The sequence below is a fragment of the Microtus oregoni genome, unplaced genomic scaffold (assembly GCF_018167655.1).
Source record: "Microtus oregoni isolate MIOR12 unplaced genomic scaffold, Mior012 000017F_ref0000208, whole genome shotgun sequence".
NCBI classification, from domain to species: Eukaryota; Metazoa; Chordata; class Mammalia; order Rodentia; family Cricetidae; genus Microtus; species Microtus oregoni.
In genome coordinates, this window is record NW_024543076.1 from 3,507,823 (window position 1) to 3,527,423 (window position 19,601).

Below are 19,601 nucleotides of genomic sequence, written 5' to 3' on the forward strand. Positions count from 1 at the left end.
ACTGAGGTCACTGTATAAAACATGCTTTGTACTACAGGATTCTGAGAAATTATGGTTCTAGCTAAGCTGGTACCAGCAGGTATCCTTTTCTTCCACAGACAATCCAAACCCACAAACCAAACAATCCCACGTATTATTTCTAAACACTGATTCTAGATCAGAATCATTCTAAATGAGAACTGCTTTTTTAATGCGTGAAAATAAAATTTAAAAACTACAAAATAAATACATTTAGGACCAAAGAACCAAAGAATGAGGATTATTTTTGTTTCACATAGAAAATAAAAATATTTTCCCTTATATTTAGGAAATTCATTTTATAAACCAATTCTCTTCTTTAGATATATGCCTTGGTCTCCTGCCCATGTAATTTCCCCCATTTTCTTCTTTATTTTTGCAGTGGTGGGCCCATGCAGGCTAGAAAAGCTCTCTGCTACTGAACTATATATACTCTTAGTTCTAAAATCTTTAGCTTTAATACATGACTAAACATAATAAAAGAAGAAATCGTGGTTTCTTTTTTTGGTTTCTTCCTCCTCCTTTTTTTCCTTTTAGGCTGGGTCTCTCTACATTGCCCTGTCCTGGAACTCTATATGTAGACCAGGTTGCTGGAAATTCAGAGATCCACCTGCCTCTGCTTCTCTGAATGCTGGGATTAAAGGCCGGCATCACCACACCTGCTCCTCCCACCCCACAGCCCCCAGACAGGAGCATCTCCTGTAGTAGCCCACGCTATCCTCCAAGTTGCTGTATAATCAAGGATGACCTTGAACTTTCGATCTTTCTACGTCTACCTCTAGAGTGCTGGGATAACATGCTTATCACTGTGTCTGGCTGTATGTGGTGATGAGGAGCAAATGCAGACTTCAAGCATGCTAAGTAAGCATTCAATCAGTTGAGCCATGTCCCCAGCCTAGGAATCACTTTCCCTTTTTTTTTTTTCTCCACATTAAGCTAACTTTTTGACACCCCGCTCCCCGACTCTAGATCAGAACACTGAACTTGTTCACCATCTTTTAAAGACAAAAAAAGTTTTACAGTAATCCATTCCTAACATGGTCTCCTATTACAAACCTGTTAGTGTCCCATATAATGACATTTCCATCAAATCCTGATGTTACTAAGAGTCTTGTATTAGTATCATATTCGATGTTCTTCACCCAGCTAGTGTGACCATGTAAAGTGCATACTTTGGTGTTCAATTTTCTCAGATCCCATAGTGCTATTGTAGTATCATCAGAGCAGGTAGCAAATAGCCGGTTATCAAGAAATCTACAAAAGCAGAAAAGAAAAACTGGTTCATTTAATCTCTACTTAAAAAAAATATGATTTTAAAAACAATCTCTGTACAACCAGTGGAAACCAAAGGACTGGAACCTCCCTGTAAAACCCCAGCAATTCTGACACACTAGATAGTCCACACCGACTGCTAATGAATACAAACACACTATAACTGGCCTATGTCACTGTGGATTTTATTTGAAAGTAGAAATTGTGAATAGGTATTTGGGGCAGAGTTGGCGGAAGGGAAGGGTGAGGGGGAGAGGGAAGAGGGGAAGGGGGAGGGGGAAGGGGGAGAGGAGAGAGGGGGGAAAGGGAGAGGGGGGAGGGGGAAGAGGAGGGGGAGAGGAAAGAGGGGGAGGGAGGGGGAGGAGAGAAGGGGAGGGGGGAGGGAAAGGGAAGGGGAGGGGGAAGGAAGAAGAGGGGGAGAGGGGGAGGGGGAAAGGGGGAGAGAAGGGGGAAGGGAAGAGGGAGGGAGAAGGGGAGAGGAGGAAGGGAAGGGGGAGGGGGGAAGGGGAGAGGGGAGGGGAGAGGGGAGAAGGGAAGAGAGGGGAAAGGGGGAGAGGTGGAGAGGAAGAGGGGGAGGGGAGGGGGAAGGAGAGAGGGAGAAGGGGGAGGGGAGAGGGGAGGAGAGGGGGGAGGGGGAGGGAGAGGGGAAGGGGAAAGTGGAGAGGAGGAGGGGGAGAGGGGGGAGGGGAGAGGGAGAAGGAGAGGGGGGGAGAGGGGGAAAGGGGAGAGGAGGAGGGGGAGAGGGGGGAGGGAGAAGGCGAGGGGGGGAGAGGGGGAAGGGGGAGAGGAGGGGGAGGAGAGGGGGAGAGAGGGGGAAAGGGGTAAAGGGAGAGGGGGAGGGGAGAGGGAGAAGGCGAGGGGGAGGGAAAGGAGGAAGGGGAGAGGGGGGGAAGAGAGAGGGGGAGAGGGGAGAGGGGGAAGGGGGAAGGAAGGAGAAAGGAAAGGAAGGAAAGAACTCCAGAAAAAAGGGCTTAATAGAAAACAGATTTTAAGGATTCGACTGCTCAAGGGACACTGTATTAAACAAAAGACTCTAATAGAGATTTGTTACAAGTAATGCCTCTTTCTCTTTATAACAAATTTACATACAAAACTTGCGATTTGAAGTGCCACCATTTAAATCTATTAATTCAAAAGCATTCCCCAAATAATCTCCAATGACATTTTATTAGTGATGACTGTAAGACAGACTTATGCTTATGCTACTTATGCTATAATGTAGACTTTTTATAATTTTTACTAATTTCCAAATCCTTAGTAACAACATATTTTCCCAGTCCTTAGTAACAACATACAAACACTTATATACTGACCATTCACTTTTGTTTCTGTTTAATAGTAGTATAGTATCTTTAGCAAGTACTGTTACATACAACTTCATAGTCTCCAGTAGAACAAATAAATTCTGGAGCTTCTTCCAACATAAAATTATATATAATTCTGTCTAAAATAAATATCAATATCCACACACAACACCATGACCTTACTGCAATTTATCATGGATTTGTCTCTTTTACTTGCTTATAAGCCAATAGCCTATTTATTCCCAGGCTGCCTCCCATCCAATACTAAACAGTCTTAAGCTCTGCTCAGAAGTATGGCACGTGAACCTGCCTAGCACATTCGGGGCAATATGGCCGTAGACTTACTTATAATGGCTTTAATTCTAGACTCACCTTCTTCCTCTTCCTTAATTTTGTTTTCGTTTTAATATTTAGCTGTCATTTCTTCCAGGAAGCCAGCACCTTTTTTTTTTTTTAAATAAAATTCAGTCTTTATCTAGTCTAGAGTAGTTCACAAATATGCTAAGCTCCCCAATCACTCTTTAATTTTTGGGGGTGCATTGTGGTGTATTTGTATGTGCACATGTATGTACAGGTTCACTTATGGAGTCAGAAGCTGTCTTCCTCTATTGTTCTTCACAATAGAGGAAGGGGATCTTGACTGAAGCTGAAGCTTGCTACTTCTGCTAGAATAGAGTTAAAAGTGAGTACCACTGAGTCCAGCTTTTTGGTGGATGCTGGCGAGCCGAACTGAGGTTCCTATGCATGCACTTTATCCACTGAGCTATTTTCCCACCCCAGTGCTTTACACTTCTAGACAGGGTTTCTCTGGCCCTGGCTGTCTGGAACTTGCTCAATAGACTAGGCTGGCCCCCGCACTTCTTTCATAATATTTAACACTGTGATATAAGGAACAATTTTAGAAAGCTATAAACTCCTTGAAGACAGGGTAAAGTACCTATCATGTGATTAGAGCTGCAGCACCAAGCACATGTGCTTATTTAATTTACTTAAAGACAGGGTATCATATAGCCCAGGATGGCCTCAAACAACACTGAACTTGGGTTGTCTCACTGCAGGAGTAGGCTACCATGCCCAGTTTATGTGGTGCTGAAGATCAAACACAGGGGTTCATGCATAAAAAGCAATCACTTTACCAACTAAGCTAGATTTCTAGTTCTATCTGTAAATGTTTATTAAATAAATGAATTAAAGAAATTTATTACCCAGAAGACAAAAACACATTGTCACATAAAACTATTATGTGAAATAAGCAAAATAAAGAGATAGGTTAGGAAAGAGTACAATGAGAACTGACTAAAAATGAATAGGAACTCCCAGGGGTAAGAAACACAAAGGTATGTAAAAGATTGCTATATGTGGTCGAGGAGACAAATGAGCAATTTACTGACTTACTGCAGTGATTCCCTGCTGTGAGAGTACATTCTGCTCCTTCACCCAATAGCCTTTAAGAGACCAGACCCAAGTGGGCTGGTATCCCGATGGCTTTTCTCCTCCTTCCCTGCCTCCTCTAAACAGGATCTCACTATGTAGTGACCTAGTTAACCTGAAATTCATTATGCAGACCAGGCTGACCTCAAACTCACTGAGAGCCTCCTGCCTCTTCCTCCTAAGTGCTGGAATAAAAGGTATGTACCACCACTTCTGGCCACTCCAAGACTCTTAAGAGAGTGAGATGATTTCATAGGAATTTTAAGATCATTAGATGACCAGATCCCCAAACTTTTGGGTTTTTATTTTAAAAGTTAAGTAAGATGGAAAAAAAATCAACTTCTCAGTATTTGGTAATAAAATAACTAAAGTAATCATTGCATAAAAGATATTTTAATCTCTAAAATGTAGAAAGAATCTTACAGTAAAAGTTAATAATTTGAATTGAGTTTACCTTAATGAAAAATTCAATACTTTGACTTTTTCACTCATTTTTCCTCCAAGGATTAACTGATAAATTTTTTATACTGGTAAAGAGACTAAATCATATAGTAGTAAAAGTAGTGTGTAGATAAAGATATCATCTATGGCAATTTTAATCCCAAAATATGTATATGTACAGAAAGTAAAGTATTACGATAGCCCTTGGATACATGGACCATTCCTCTCCAGTTAACACTTAGAATAGCCTAGAAAGCTGTAACTGTTGGGCTGGGATGTAGTTCAGTTGGTAGAGTGCTTGCTTAGTATACACGAAGCAATCCCAGCATGCACTTAGAAGGCAGAAGTAAGGGAATCCTAAATTCAAGGTCATCTGTGGCTATACAGTGAGTTCAAGGCCAGCCAGAGTTATGCAAGGGTTACTTAACACGCTGTCTTAGAAAAGGAAAAGTTATGAGATGTTTCTAACTCTACATTCTTTGACATGTAGGAGCTCCTCTTGCACAAACACTAAAATCTGTCTGAATCAGAACCTCTCAACTGTGCCCACAAAACTCTAAGTTGGCTATAAAACCTCTGGATGGACTTCTGTCTGGAGGAGCTAAGCTCTCTATTTGAGGAAAACTGGAAAAGGATAAAGGCAACTGAAAGTGCATTCTTTTAGGACTTACATTTCACTGTCCAAGTCAAAATACTGTTGAATGTTTAACAAAACTTAAACTAAAAAAAAAAATCACAGAAAGAAACTCTTCTTCATTTAATAACTACATGTAAATTCTTAAAACTGGATTAAATCTTGAGTATTTTTTGATATAATACCTACAATGAAATTATGAGACTATTTTATCTTCCCTTCATATTTGGGGTTTGTTCTATAATGAAGTTCACTTTCCCATAAATCCTCAGATTTTATAAACTGTTCCAAGAGCCAGTGAGATATTCACGAAATTCTAGGTATCTCTTGTGCCATTCTTTCCATCGCTTTTTTCTGACATTTTTCATCTCAGATCGCTATTGCCAATGATTTTACATGTATCTTGACCATTTCTTTAGTATCACTTTCAGTTTTATGAAATTACACATGCAGTTCCCCTCAGCTGGCAAATACTGTATTTGTCTTACATTGTGTGAAATAAACACAAGAACCCAGGAACAACAAATAGTTAAGTAATGCTACATTGATTGTTGCCAATCACTGAGTGTATATTCTTAGTTTTACCTTGAGGCTTTCCCCTTACAACCTCATAATTACAGGGCTCTAGATTGCTATATGGACTCTTACATATAAAGTTCTCAGGAATAAGAAGTAAGCCTACAAAATGTATTTTAACATAAACATTTTTCTTTCTTAAAACATGAACAGAAAATATTCTCAACTATCATTATTATTATTTTACAAAATTAACAATCCGCAAAACTAAAAAATTAACTAAAAGACATGACCAAGAATGTGCAAAATGACTACCTTGAATGAAACCAAAAAAATATATGTATGCCCACACCTCTGCAGTGTCTACAGAGAGGCAGTCTCATGGACCCATGTGTGAGTTCATTTCTACTACTTCCTGTATATGAAGCCTTGAAGAAATCTCTTTATAAAAGTCATTATTTCCTTATTTCTTAAAACAAATATGGCATTTATCTCACATGAAGATATGATAAACATCAGAGTAGCTGAGGCAGATAGACCACAAGTTCAAGACCAGCCAGACCAGCCAGCCTGGCAAGACCTTACCTCAAAAAACAAAGTAAACATTTTTAATTAATCTGTGTGTGTTTGTGTGTGTGTACATATTTGTACACCCACTCTTTGGTGCACATGTGGAGTTCGTTCCACCATGTGGATCCCAGGGATTAAACTCAGGCTGTCAGGTTTGGCAGCAAAGCACCTGTTGTCCCCGACTCATCCAAATTTTTAAAAATCTTGAACAATATAGCATATTAAAAGTGTTTTACTGGTTTGAAACACAAAAAAGACTCAATAAATGTATGTTAGTATTATTAAGTAGTGCACACGTAAGTTCATGCACCCAGAGACCTTTCAGATCCTTAACCTCTTAGGTTACTTGTGCTTCTACACAAACTTCAAAATCCATTTTCCTAGATTCAAATTTGTAGGCACGTGTGCTGTGGCAGCACGCTGACAGTAGCACATGGGAGCTGACACTGATGAAGAATTCAAACAGGTTAGTCAAATGTCACTTTGAGTAGGGGCAAACAACTTGACACAAGTCTATTCTTTTTGAGATAAAAGAATTTTCAATTATAAAATATTAGAAATAGAGACAATTAAAATGAATATAACAAACACCTGTGATACCCACCACCCAGCTTTATCAAATTTTAACATTTCGTTATCTTTCAGAATTGTCTGAAAATATAAACATTTGAAGTACATTGCGAGTCCCTCCCCGAGCCCATTCCCCTCCCTCCCTCTCCAGAGGGAACCACTATCCAAAATTTGTCATTCCCCATGCACATGTTTCATACCACAAATTAATATGTATGTATCCATCATTCCATACTTTTTATATCCAATTGACTCTGGAGATAGTTACTGAGCACCCACCATGTACAAGGCACAGTTCTAGGTGCTAGGATAAAACAGAACAAATGCATGCCTTCATCAAGCTTACGTTTGTGAAGCTGTACAATTTTATATAAATGGCATCACACCATACAACTCAATCTACAATTTGCTTTTCTGTCTCATCCTTACACTTCTGGGATGTTTTTGGTTCATTTAACTGATGTATAGTATTCCATTGTACACTAAACTTTATCTGCTTTCCTCTTAACAGATAATCAAGTCATTTCTACCTTCTTTTTTAGTCTAATGCTGTAACGAACCTTCCTCCCTTATGCACCTAATTCACATGGTTACGGTGTGTATTAATTTCTTAAAAGTATGATGACTCTAGTTTTACCAGGCATTGTTGAACTGTTTGAAAACTGTATTACCCATTTAGACTATCAATATAACTAAGGGTTACTTCTCATCACTGCCAATACCTGTATTTCTTCACTGACAGCTGATGAGCTTGAAAACCTTTCAAATGTACTGTGATTCTTTGCATGTTTTGTTGGGAGGTTTAACATACTCGAGATCCTTCTGCTCATGATTGGAAGTATCTTCTATCAGCCTTTATCTTCCCATTACTGTTAGGTTTTCTTTTCTTTCTTCTTTCTTTCCTTTCTTTTTCTTTCCTTCTTTCTTTTTCTCTCTTTCTCTCTCTCTTCCTTCCTTTCTTTCTCTCTCTCTTTTTCTTTCTTTCTTTTCTCAAGACAGGGTTTCTCTGTGTGATTTTGGGAGTCTGTCCTGGAATTCACTCTGTAGACCAGGCTGGCCTTGAACTCAGGGATCCGCCTACCAAACGCACGGGCCACCACTGCCTGGCTCTGTTAGGGTTTCTGTAACAAAACTACAATGACGTTTTATTTCACTCAGCTGAATTCACTAATCTTTAAAGGTTTATGCTTTTAGGATCTTAAAAATACTTTGAGCTGGAGAGATGGCTCAGTGGCTAAGAGAACTGGTTGTTCTTCTAAAGGACCTGGGTTTGATTCCCAGCACCCACATTTACAACTGTCTGTAACTCCAGTTCCAGGGGATCCAATACCCTCACTCATATCAATGCACATAAAATAAAATTAAATAAATTATAAAAAATACTCACACTAAGACATAAGTATATTCTCTAGTTTCTCCTGAAACTTTAAGGTTTGCTTTCACAGTCAGGTCTTTACATGGAAGTTATTCTCAGCTATGTGTGAGGATCTGATTTTGTTTTACTTTTCATGAATATAATCAATGTCATCTTTTCCACCAAGTTGCAATGCCTGCTCTTATGTAAAATGTTCATATTTCATAGGTCTGCTTCTAGGTGATCTATTTCATGCCACTGTCACATATCAGGAAGGGTTGCTATTCTCACATCTATTCTCCAAAACAACTTCAGCTGTTTCTGGCACACTACTCAACAAAAATGTTTAAATTTGGTTTTATGAAAATCTCTGATGGTATGTATCTTAGTCAAAAGCTCACTGCATTAATAGACTAATTTGGGGAGAGTTAGCTTTTTTATGGTACTGTGTTTACTTCAGGGAGGAATTACATGTTTGTGGGGTTTTTGTTGTTGTTGTTTGTTTTCCCAAGACAGTGTTTCTCTGTGTAGCCCTAGCTGTACTCAAACTTGCTTTGTATACCAGGGTGGTCTTGAACTCAAAATGTTCCTGCCTCAGCATCCAAAGTGCTGGGATTAAAGGTGTGTACTATCACACTTGTTTTTGTCTTGTCTTTTAAGTGTGTAGCCCAGACTGGCCTCAAACTTCTGATCCTTCTGCCTCTACCTCTTTCAGTGAATCCCACCAGCATGTGCCACAAACCAGCATTTGTTTTTTAAGCCCAGTCAGCCTGGAACTCACTATGCAGACCAGACTGGCCTCTAACTCAGAGATCCACCTAACTCTGCCTTTAGAGTGCTGGGATTAAGAGCTATGGGTCACCACACCTGGCTGACTTAACGTTTTTGTTTTACAGGTATCTTGATCCAACTTCCTGATGCTGGCTGGAGGTGTTGGGCCGTAGAGTAGGATCAGCATGTATGAGCACTGGCTTGTGGTAAACCCCTTTCCTCAATGCTAGTCTAGATTTAGAGTGCTTTATACTGAAAGTGAGATCTTTTGGGTTTCAGATTTTATAGTCTTCTAGAAGAACCTTTATTTGGAGCTAACCCTAGAATAAAGTCTTCTGTCCCCTGTACTCCTTATTACTGTCAAAACAAAAGCTCAGGGTCACCAGCACTTGGCAGATCTTAAAAGGTAAAAGCTGAAGTCTGTTTACTCTTCATTGTTACAGCTTCTACTTCCTTTGTGGCTCAAGGGTTCCTTTCTTTCCTATTCATTAAACTCTGTATTAAAATGTACATACATGTACATAACTACTTCATTCAACCCTTCTTTTATTGGAAATGTTATTCTGGAACCTTTAAATGTGCAATCTAGCTTTGCCCATAACTATCAAAACCTCATCACCACTACGGACTAGGCACTTGGTTTCTTTCTGTTGCTATCATCTTGAGTTTTCCCTTTACTACAAACACTATTACATTTTACCCTTAATTCCTTTGCTCTGTCATCTGTCCAATACTGATAAGCTTAGCTTTCACATTTATTTTCTTATATTATATATCATATAAATACATCATATAAATCATTCCTTTTCTTATTCAAATTGCAGATTGTTTGTTTAGTTTTTGTTATTGTTGTTGTTCTGTGTTTTTGAGACAGTCTCACTGTTTAGGCCTGGCTGTCCTAGAACTCATTATATAGACCAGGCTGGCCTAGAACTCAGAGAGATCCTCCTGCCTCCACCTCCCAAGATCTGGGATTAAAGGCACCACCAGGCCCAGCTCTAGACTGTCTTTTAATTAATATCAATCTATGTTTTCTGTGAACGATCTAAATTTTGAACTTCTATTTCTTATCCTTCCTTTACTTTAAATTAAAAACAACAACAGCAACAACAACAACAAAAAAAAAACCAATTTAAGCTTTCCTATTTCAACTGAACTGGCCACGTGTCCTCCTTTTCTAGTGGTCTGGAAACTATAAAATTGTATTTATAAGATTTTTTGTTGTTCCTTTAAGCATTTTTTGTGCACACATTTAATTATGTGCTGATCTAAAAATGTCTGAAATTGCTTGATATTTCTGTCTTCTTCTTAAACATGTGGGTCTTATACTGCACCATCCCACACTATAAACTTTCCCTCATTAACCTATTGTTGCCACTGTGTAAAGTCACATTGTCAAATATGGCATTTATAATTCCCACTAGGCTTTCAAACACTTGCAATGTGACCAGTGTGAACTGAGATATGTTCTAAGTATAAAATACACACTGGGTTTTGAAGACAACATTACAAAGTGGAAGTGAAATATCAAGAATTTTGGACTGATTATATGTTGAAATTATAGTATTTTGGAACTATTGGGCTAAATACATTAATATTGCCTTTCTTCAGTAATATAGTCACTAATAAAAATGCAAATTTGGCTAGCATTACACCTCTACTAGTCAGTGTTTATCTAACCATAATTGCCTCTTTGTCTTGCTGTTTTGCAATGCAATGCTGAGAATCAAACCCAGGGCCTCCCACATGCTAGGTGCTAGGAGGGCACTGACACTGGCTGCATCTCCAGCACTATTAACTGTTAGTAGATGGTCTTTCTGTGCTCCAGAAAGTGATCTTCCCACTTCAGCTTCATAAACAGCTGAGTGTACTGGCACATGCCACTGCTTACTTACTAGCTTACTGCTTTAGGTTTAGTTTTGTTTTAAACAGATCAAATGCAAAAGTAAAGGCAAACCCTCAGAATTATATTTCCTGCACTATTAATAGTTACAGTGAACATTTCACCTACTTAAAATTCCTTGGTCTGGATTATATTTATCTGACATAATGTGGTACATGGCCCTGCCTTATCAAATACAGTCCATTTTCTTCTTGTATCAGCTGAGAAGAAATCCTCTGTCAGTTTACTTTATACTTCTAACCTTACAGCTTTTTAATACTTTTAACTTTTTTTTTTTTGTTATTGTTGTTTGTTTTTTCAAGAAAGGGTTTCTCTGTGCAATAGTCCTGAATGTCCTGGAACTCACTTGGTAGACCAGGCTGGCCTCGAACTCACTGAGATCTGCCTGCCTCTGCCTCCCAAGTGCTGGGATTAAAGGTGGGCACCACCACCACTTGCTACTTTTAATATTTTTTAAATTTATGCTAAAGGGTATTTTTCCTGCATGTATGTCTGTGTACTACATGTGTGTCTGGTACCCACAGAGGCTAAAATGGGGTTCATTGGAACTGGAGTTACAGGGGGTTGTGAGCCCCCATGTGGGCACTGGGGATTGAATCCAGACCTTCTGGAAGAGCAAACACCACTCAGCCATTTCCCTATCTCCCACTTAAGACTTAACCTAGAGTTTTACCATAACCTCTCCAGATACAGAGTCACGATGACCGTTTCATAGTCTAAAGAAACTGGCTCTCTCTTATTACTAAACAGTCTGAACAACTATCAAGTTAATTTCCCAGAAATCCCTGTAACTCATTATTTACAATTAAATAATCAATTAATTTTGAAATAAGCTTCTATTTGAGTCCCAAACTGGCCTCAAATCTGGGATCTTCCAGTCTCCTAAATGCTGGGATTTCAGGTGTGCACCACTATGTCCAGTTTTGTAATTCTTTATATATATATTGTAATTTCTCAGTTAATCTTGTATTTTAATTATATACTCTTAATTTTTAATACCTTTTAATCCTTTTTTGATGTACTGGATGAGTATTTTGATATTATTTTCCAACTTCCAATTCACTCATCAGTGATAAAGAGTAAAGTTCATCTGATCAATTAAACTTAATTTTTTATTTATTTTAAAATGTGTTATTATTGCTTATTTTGCATTTGAGACAGGGTTCATTAGTCCAGGCTGGCCTCCAACTCAACATATAGTCAAAGATTACCTTAAATCTCTCCCAGTCTTCCTGCTTCCCTCCCAAAAGCTGGGATTACAGCCTCAGCCACCATATCCAATTCTGTGCAGCATTAAATCCAGGGGCTCCACATCTGCTAACCAAGAACTCTCCCAATTATGCTACATCCCCAGCCCCCAATTTCTTTTTCTTTTTTTTTTTAAATTTTGGTGCTAGAGATTGAACTCAGAGCCTCACACATGCTAAGCACACACTTTACTTCTAACCTACATTTCAGCCCAAAACTAGAACTATGCCCTTTCAAGTGTCAAGTCTTTTTGGGTTTTGTTGTTGTTGCTGTTTTCCCTAGCAATGTTGTGAGATCCAGCCCAGGACCTTGCACATGCTAAGCAAGTACCCTATCACTGAGCTAAAGCCCTAGCTATACCCTCCCCTTTTAGAATACAATTATGTAGCAACATTTTTAATTTCTATGTGTTCTAATCAGTTCTTTACTATATAAACCTGCTACTGTCATCTCTTTTAATGTATACTCTTAATGTATACATTAAAGGTAATGAAGAGTATACTTTACCTCTTTAAGCATCCAAAAGGTTTTAAAGGTCTCCCAATCAATGGAATACTATGCAGCTGTTAAAAAGAATGAGATCATCCCATGGATACTAATATGAAATGATCTCTAAATATGTTCAGTTAAAAAGGCCAGGAATATAATAGTATGTGTAGAATGCTACCATTTATATAAAAGTGTATGTGAGGTATATGTGTGTATGTGTATATTTATATGCTTGCACATGCATAAACTATCTCAGAAAAGATAGCAAATTAATAATAGTGGTTGCCTCTGGGGAGGGAAACTGGGTGGCCAGGCGACAGAGGTGGAAATAGACTTACTTTTCACTGTTTACCCTTTTGTACCTTTGAATTTTGTACCACGTGCATGTATTACCTAGTCAAAAAAAAAATAAATAATTTATTTTTAAAAATAAAGTCTTTGTTGGACTACTTACTCCATAAAGTTAATTTCATCCAGAGAAATCCCTGTTCTGGTGGTTTGAATTTGTTGTATTAATATTAGATGTCTTCATGAATGTTGAAATTTTGGTTATAGGCTTGAGTGGAAAAAGTTAACTTTTTTCTCTCCCTTCCTATTTAAGGGTTTTAGAATTACCTCTACTTGGCCATCTGGGCCCCTAGTCTAGGTTTTAACAACATTTTCAGGGCTCCAGTTTCATGGTAATATTAGAAATAACACACATAGACATCTAGTCACTGGCAAATACCTTCACTCAATTTCTGTCATGAGGCTGTGTCTTTATTAGCTAAAACCTACAGCCCCAGGGAGCAAAAGAACTTTTTCTTTCTTCAGTCTTTCATAAATGAGACAGATATTTCAGCTAATGACTTCATGTGGTGATTGTGGCTCTGGGTCTTTCTGCACACAAAACTCTTCAGTGATTTTAATCTTTTTAACTGATAAGATCATAACCAGGTATCAGTGCTGCAGTGAAAGCCCAGCATCCTGTAGCTTCAGCCATGTGCAAATCTCAGGTCTGTCCTCTCTCATCAGAGGTGCTGACATTTGTTCTGGAACCTACCTGCAACTCTGTACTTATTCTCTGGTTCTGCATATGTGTCAGTGGAGTTACATCAAAACACAGCGCTGCCTAAACTACAAGTAATTTCTATATTTCCTTTTTAGGTAACATTGAAAGTAATTATAAAATACAATTTCATTTCATATAGTTTAGAAAACAGAAAATTAATGGTAAATTACCCAATTTAAACTACTGTTAGGAGTTAAAAAACAATCTTTTAATCTTCTGTATCATTTCATACTTGTATAATTTGCATGACTTTAATTTACATAATCCTAAACATTTGTCTATAGTGTTACATAATCTCAACAATCACCATTTTAAGGACTGCAGATTAATCCACCGAACTGTTCACCTGTAATTTACTTCACAAATCACTGAACAGGGAAGGAGCTAGCATCCAAGGATGTTACAAAGATGTTTCTCTCCATGTGTTTTTCTCTCAATACTCTGGATGTGGGTGTGGCATGACTGTGAGAGTTGGTAAGCCAATGCAGTAGTGGCTTAAGTACATGGCTAAGGTTCATAGTGATGACCCTGACATACAAAGAGGAAAGAAAAAAACTGCATGGAAGTAAATAATATATTGCAGAAGAGTTCCAATCCAAAAAATCATTAATAGTAAAATTTGCAGTTATAAGTTTTGCAACTGGGTAATGCACAAAATATTCTCATAACTTTCAAGCCAGACTACAAGTCACACTAAAAGCTCATTATTTACCAGCACACTCACCTGATATTATTCACACAGTCTTCATGCGCTTCAGAAAGGGTTTTTATGTGCTTTGAAGAAATAGGGTCAAAAAGCAGAACTTCAGTCTGTTCACAAGCAACTGTCAGCACTGACCTAAAAGGAAAGAACACACCTCTTGTTTACTTTTCTAAGACTCTCTGGTTCACTTATAATTATACATAGTATAGATAAATTTTTCTCTGGGAATTTAGTAGAGTCAAGTAATTATTAACAAATATAGAGAGACATAAAAGATATGCTTCACTGTAAAAAGGAGATATTGAAAGCAACCTAACTTAACATGAGAGAATGAGTATTTTATAACTGTCCTACTACTCATGAGGGAAATATCTCAAACCCCAAGTGGATGTCTGAAAGTCCAAATCGTAAGGAATCCTACACATACTGTCTCCTTCCTGTACATACTCATGAAAAAGCTTATTTAAAAGTTAGACGCAGTAAAGATTAACAAGTATAATCAAGCATGACGGTGGTGCACGCTACACAAGTGTGTTCACCCTCAAAGCATATTATCCCGCTGCAGATCTTAGCAGCCGTGCATGGTTGTTTTGTTTGTTGTTTATATTGTCAAGTGGAGAACTTCCAGTCTTTTCAGCTGCAGGATGAACCCTAGGGCTGCTCTCTGGCATACTCCAACCGTCAGCACCACTACTCTTGTGCTCTGTAGGTCTTACTACCTAAAATAACAGTCACAATGTGAAACCTGAGTTTTGGTAGCTGAGAGCTCCCAAGTGACTTACAATGTGTTCTTGCACATAGTATGGATACAGTAAAAGGGGATGTTCCATGTGGAACAGAGTGGAATGATAAGCGATTTCATCAAACTATGAAGAATGGCATGAAATGTAAAACGAGCTACTTCTCAAATTTTTTCATATGCTTTTTGTGTACTATGGTTCATTAAAGGTAACTGCAAAGTGAAGTCATGAATAATGGGAAATTCCGGCGCACCTCTTTAATCCCAGCCCTGGGGAGACAGAGGCAGGAGGATCTCTGTGAGTTCAAAGGCCAGCCTGGTCTACAAGAAGCTAGTTCCAGGACAGGCTCCAAAGCCACAGAGAAACCCTGCCTCGAAAAACAAGATAAAACTAATAACAATAATAATAATAGGATATTCCTTTTCAGACTTTAACAAAAGGGCAGTGTGGGGTTTTGAATTTAGAATAGCCACCAATCCTCATAGGTTCATACAGAGTGTCACACTTAGGAGGTATGGCCTTATTGGAGGAAGTTTGTCACTGGAGGGTGGGCTTTGAGGTTTCAAAAGCCCAAGCCAAATTCAATGACTCTTCTTGCTGCCTGTGAATCCAGATGTAGAACTCAGTTTCCCATTCTCCTATCAGTTAGGCAGACTTACAACTTCAGAAGAGGACAGCTTACAAATTTTTAATTAGATAGTCAATGGCTAAGGCCTTAGTTATAATATTCTTATGGGAGACCTTGAGCTGGTAGGTAAAATTCTTAAAGGGAGCAATAAGCCATTTTCCAATAGAGAGTTAATAAAAGCTGCTAGTCAGGTACTCAAGCAGGTAAAATATAGACCAACAGGTAAAGTATACAATAATCTACAAGCACAGTATATTATGATTCAGCTATGGCAGGTATGTATTAAGTACAAAACTTAATCTACAACAGTTTTATGAAGAAACAAAATGCTTTTTATGACTACACATTCCTGCTTTTGCCAGTTAAGATATTAAACTCTTTTTTTTAATTATTTTTATTTTATTTATTTATTATGCATACAATATTCTGTCTGTGTGTATGTCTGCAGGACAGAAGAGGGCACCAGACCTCATTACAGATAGATGGTTGTGAGCCACCATGTGGTTGCTGGGAATTGAACTCAGGACCTTTGGAAGAGCAGGCAATGCTCTTAACCACTGAGCCATCTCTCCAGCCCCAAGATATTAAACTCTTAATTTAGAGCAGTAGCCTGTCTGGTACAAAAGAGCAAGATGAAATCTGGGACATGGTTTGACAGAATATTGACTATAATCAATGTTTCTTATACTAAGCAATAGATTAATAATTTTAAAATAGTAATTCTTGAACAACTGTGTTTGCTCAATTCAAAGGCCAGAATAATAATCTTTTCCCAGATGATCTTTGCTGCAATTCACATAACTGTATTTTGCTAATGTTATTTAGCTAAAAATCCCTTAAAGGATTTTATACTCAATTTTACAAATGGCTCTTCCAATGGAAGAATTGCATATATGGTTAATAATAATAAAAAAAATTGTAGAGCGTACCATGACTCCTTGAAAACAACTTATAAAAGTTGCAGACAAATCCTGTTGCAAACAGATCTGACATGATGGCACCAAGGTGACCTTTACTAAGGCAAGGTAAAAAAGCCCTTGCAATAAATTATAAAAAGACCCGACCCATATATATTTGGGGTTGAGGATGTGTTTGTACTTTTTTCACAGAGAAAAATAAAGCTGGACCTGATGATGTCGTAGCTGCAAACACCCCATAAAGAAATTCGAGAAACGAGTGGGAGAGGAATCCTTGATCCAGTCTTCCATGTCCCCAAGGAGAGGAAGGCCTGACGTCAGGACCGGCTAAACCACTCTACACAGCAGGGTGTCATTCTGCCTCCAGAGAGTCTGCACAAAGAGACCCTGCTGAGATAATTGCCAAGATGTGCTTCAGGTGGCTGAATCCAGCTCACCTCACCCAGGATTCCCACCTGCCCAGAAGCACAAACGCTGAGCTGCTTCCAGACACAGATGCCCTGCTGAGATGACCTGACCGTGGTGACTACAATTTGCTGCAGTTTGAATCCTGTTTGCTTTGGAGCTAATATGCAGACTAACATCTGACTGTTTTAATCTTTGGGACACAGAACTCATTTTGATTAAAATATTAACCCCACTTCACTTAAGAAGGGGGCAGACTTGGGGTCTGACTGTTGCTCAGAGACAGGAACTGGTGTTTGATAACAACAATGTCTGTCATTGTACTGTTACTGGAATTGACCTATGATATTTGTAACTACTTATAGATGTTGAGAAGAGTTTGACACACCCTATAAAATGTTTGGGTTTAATGCATATGTTAAAAATTTTAGATTTTGATCCCTTTGCGCTGCCCTAAAGGAAAAATGTTGTTTCTATACTGATCACACTGGGATAGTTAGAGACAATTTTGCTAAAGTCAGAAAAGGATTAGAGCGTAGAAAAAAGCAGAGAAAGCAAGAGGAGGGATGGTTTCCCCTGGATCACCACCCTCTTACCCTTCCCTTTTGGGACCCCTTTTAGGCTTTTTATTATTGATGGCTTTTGAACCTTGGGCCCTTAATAGGCTCATTAAATTTGCTAATGAAAGACCTGGATAAATCCAGGTATCCCCAAAGAAAGCCCTGAATAAATTCAGCCCCCCCCCCCCAGCAGGAAGAAAATAGCCAAAAATCTAAGCAGGAAGAGAAAAATCAGAAATCTAGGATTAGCCGGTTCAGTGACTGTGTTTCACGAACTAGCTGAAGATAACGTTAGATTGTAAACTTGAGAATAATCTTGAGAAAACAGGGAGTTTCCCCCTTGTGATTATCATTGGTATTTTTGGAATACTGTGTTTTAGGAACTAGCTGATTATGACCTTGAGTGATCTTGAGAGGCAGGGAGTTGCCCCCTAGTGATTTTTCTGTGACACCCTCCCTGCCCCTTTCAGATTACTGGGCTGTGGTTTCTTCCCATAAAAACCCCTTCTCCAGGTCTCGGGGTCGAACTCTTCCCCTGCGTGGGTTATGAGTCTCGGCCCCAGTGCACTGGTTCCCGTCTCATCGATTAAAACCTCGTGTGATTGCAACAAGGACGGTCTCTCGTGAGTTACGAGGGGGGGGGGGAGGTTGAGTTACTGGGGGGGTCGTGTTATCCCGAGACTTGAGTGAGAGTCTCCCCACACTGGGTCCATTATCACCGGCTTGATCTGGCTGATCGAGGGCTAGAAGAAGCCCCTTGAGAGAGAGTCTCCTATTGGAGCCACATAAAACCCAGAGATATGTGTGTCTGTCCACGACAGACATGGGTACCAACAGAACGAGTGCTAGACAAACTGTGGGGGAAGACCATGCATTCTGTCTCTAGGTCTCCTGAGGAACATGCCTGATTGTATAGAGGTTGATGTCCAGAGGTATTGATATAAACACCTAGATCCTCTCCTCCCAAAAAAGATATCTGTAACTTTGAAAAGAAGATCATTTCACCAAGTTGGAAAGAATATTCCCCCACCAATTAAGCATGGGAGGATCGGGCCCTCTGTTCCCACTCCCCCCCCCCCCCCCCCCCCCCCCGTTAAAGCCAGCTCATCTACCACGTGACCTTTAACTCACCTCATTCTAATACTTAAAAAGGGCGGACCTGCCGGAAGCAAAGACCTGTATTTTGAGATCTGCATTTAGTTTACGTCATCTTAAGTTCACAAATAAGATATTCACCTTTGCAGGCAAGTTCCGGACCTAGGACATTCGCCTAGTAAGACCTGCAGGCACCAGGCTTTTAGAAAATATTAGCATTTCCTTTGTTAGTCAACAATCACAGACCCCAGTATTTACCTACCAGCTAGGGACGTCACCAGGCCTGAATTCCAACAGACCTGACACCTCCCCTCCCCCTTGCCCATCTGCTATATGACAGCTTCTGAGAAATAATAAACTCGGCGGTTTGATCAGAAATACTGCCTTGCCGTCATTCTTCATGTCTCTCGCCTCTCCATCCCTCTCCCCTAGGTTTATCAGAGACCACCGTTCGTATCCCGCAGGCCGGGATACAGCACCAAATCTGCCTGAGTGCTGCCATGTTCCCTCCCATAATGACAGTGGACTCAATCTCTGAAACTGAAGCAAGTCCAAACTAAATGTTTTCTTTTATAAGAGTTGTCATCTGAGATCTCTGTTCTCTGTGTCCGGTCGTGTCCCGAAACACACTTATCAGAAAGCTGGCCCTTGACTTCACAGTCACTGTAGTGGTCGACGGCATCTTCAAGAAAGTCAATCTTTCATACCAGAGGCAAGTACATGGTCCTCTTTTCTACCTGAAGGACTTCACTTTCGTGTGCCCTACAGAGATCATTGCTTTTAGCAACCACGATGAGGACTTCCAAAAGCTGGGCTGCAAGGTGCTCCAAGTGTCTGTGGACTATCTCAGCTCATGAAAAGTTGGCTTTGCATGAAATATGAGACAAAACTGAAACGCCACAAAGGAAAGAGTCATTTGCGTGATTTAATCTAATTAGTCTAGTAAGGTAAAAGTCAGCTCCCTTTCAGTACATTTTATAG

General features: G+C 39.3%; 1 protein-coding gene across 1 annotated transcript in view; it reads right to left on the reverse strand.

Annotated features, from left to right (window-relative positions):
- The window catches only part of Dcaf10 (DDB1 and CUL4 associated factor 10), a 40,017-nt gene that overhangs the window by 17,223 nt on the left and 3,193 nt on the right, over positions 1-19,601 (reverse strand). Inside the window, exons 2-3 of the mRNA XM_041667559.1 lie at positions 14,297-14,410; positions 1,075-1,272 (exon numbers count right to left, since the gene is read on the reverse strand). Of these exons, the coding sequence (XP_041523493.1) occupies positions 1,075-1,272; positions 14,297-14,410 (312 nt within the window). The remainder of the gene's footprint in view (positions 1-1,074; positions 1,273-14,296; positions 14,411-19,601) is intronic.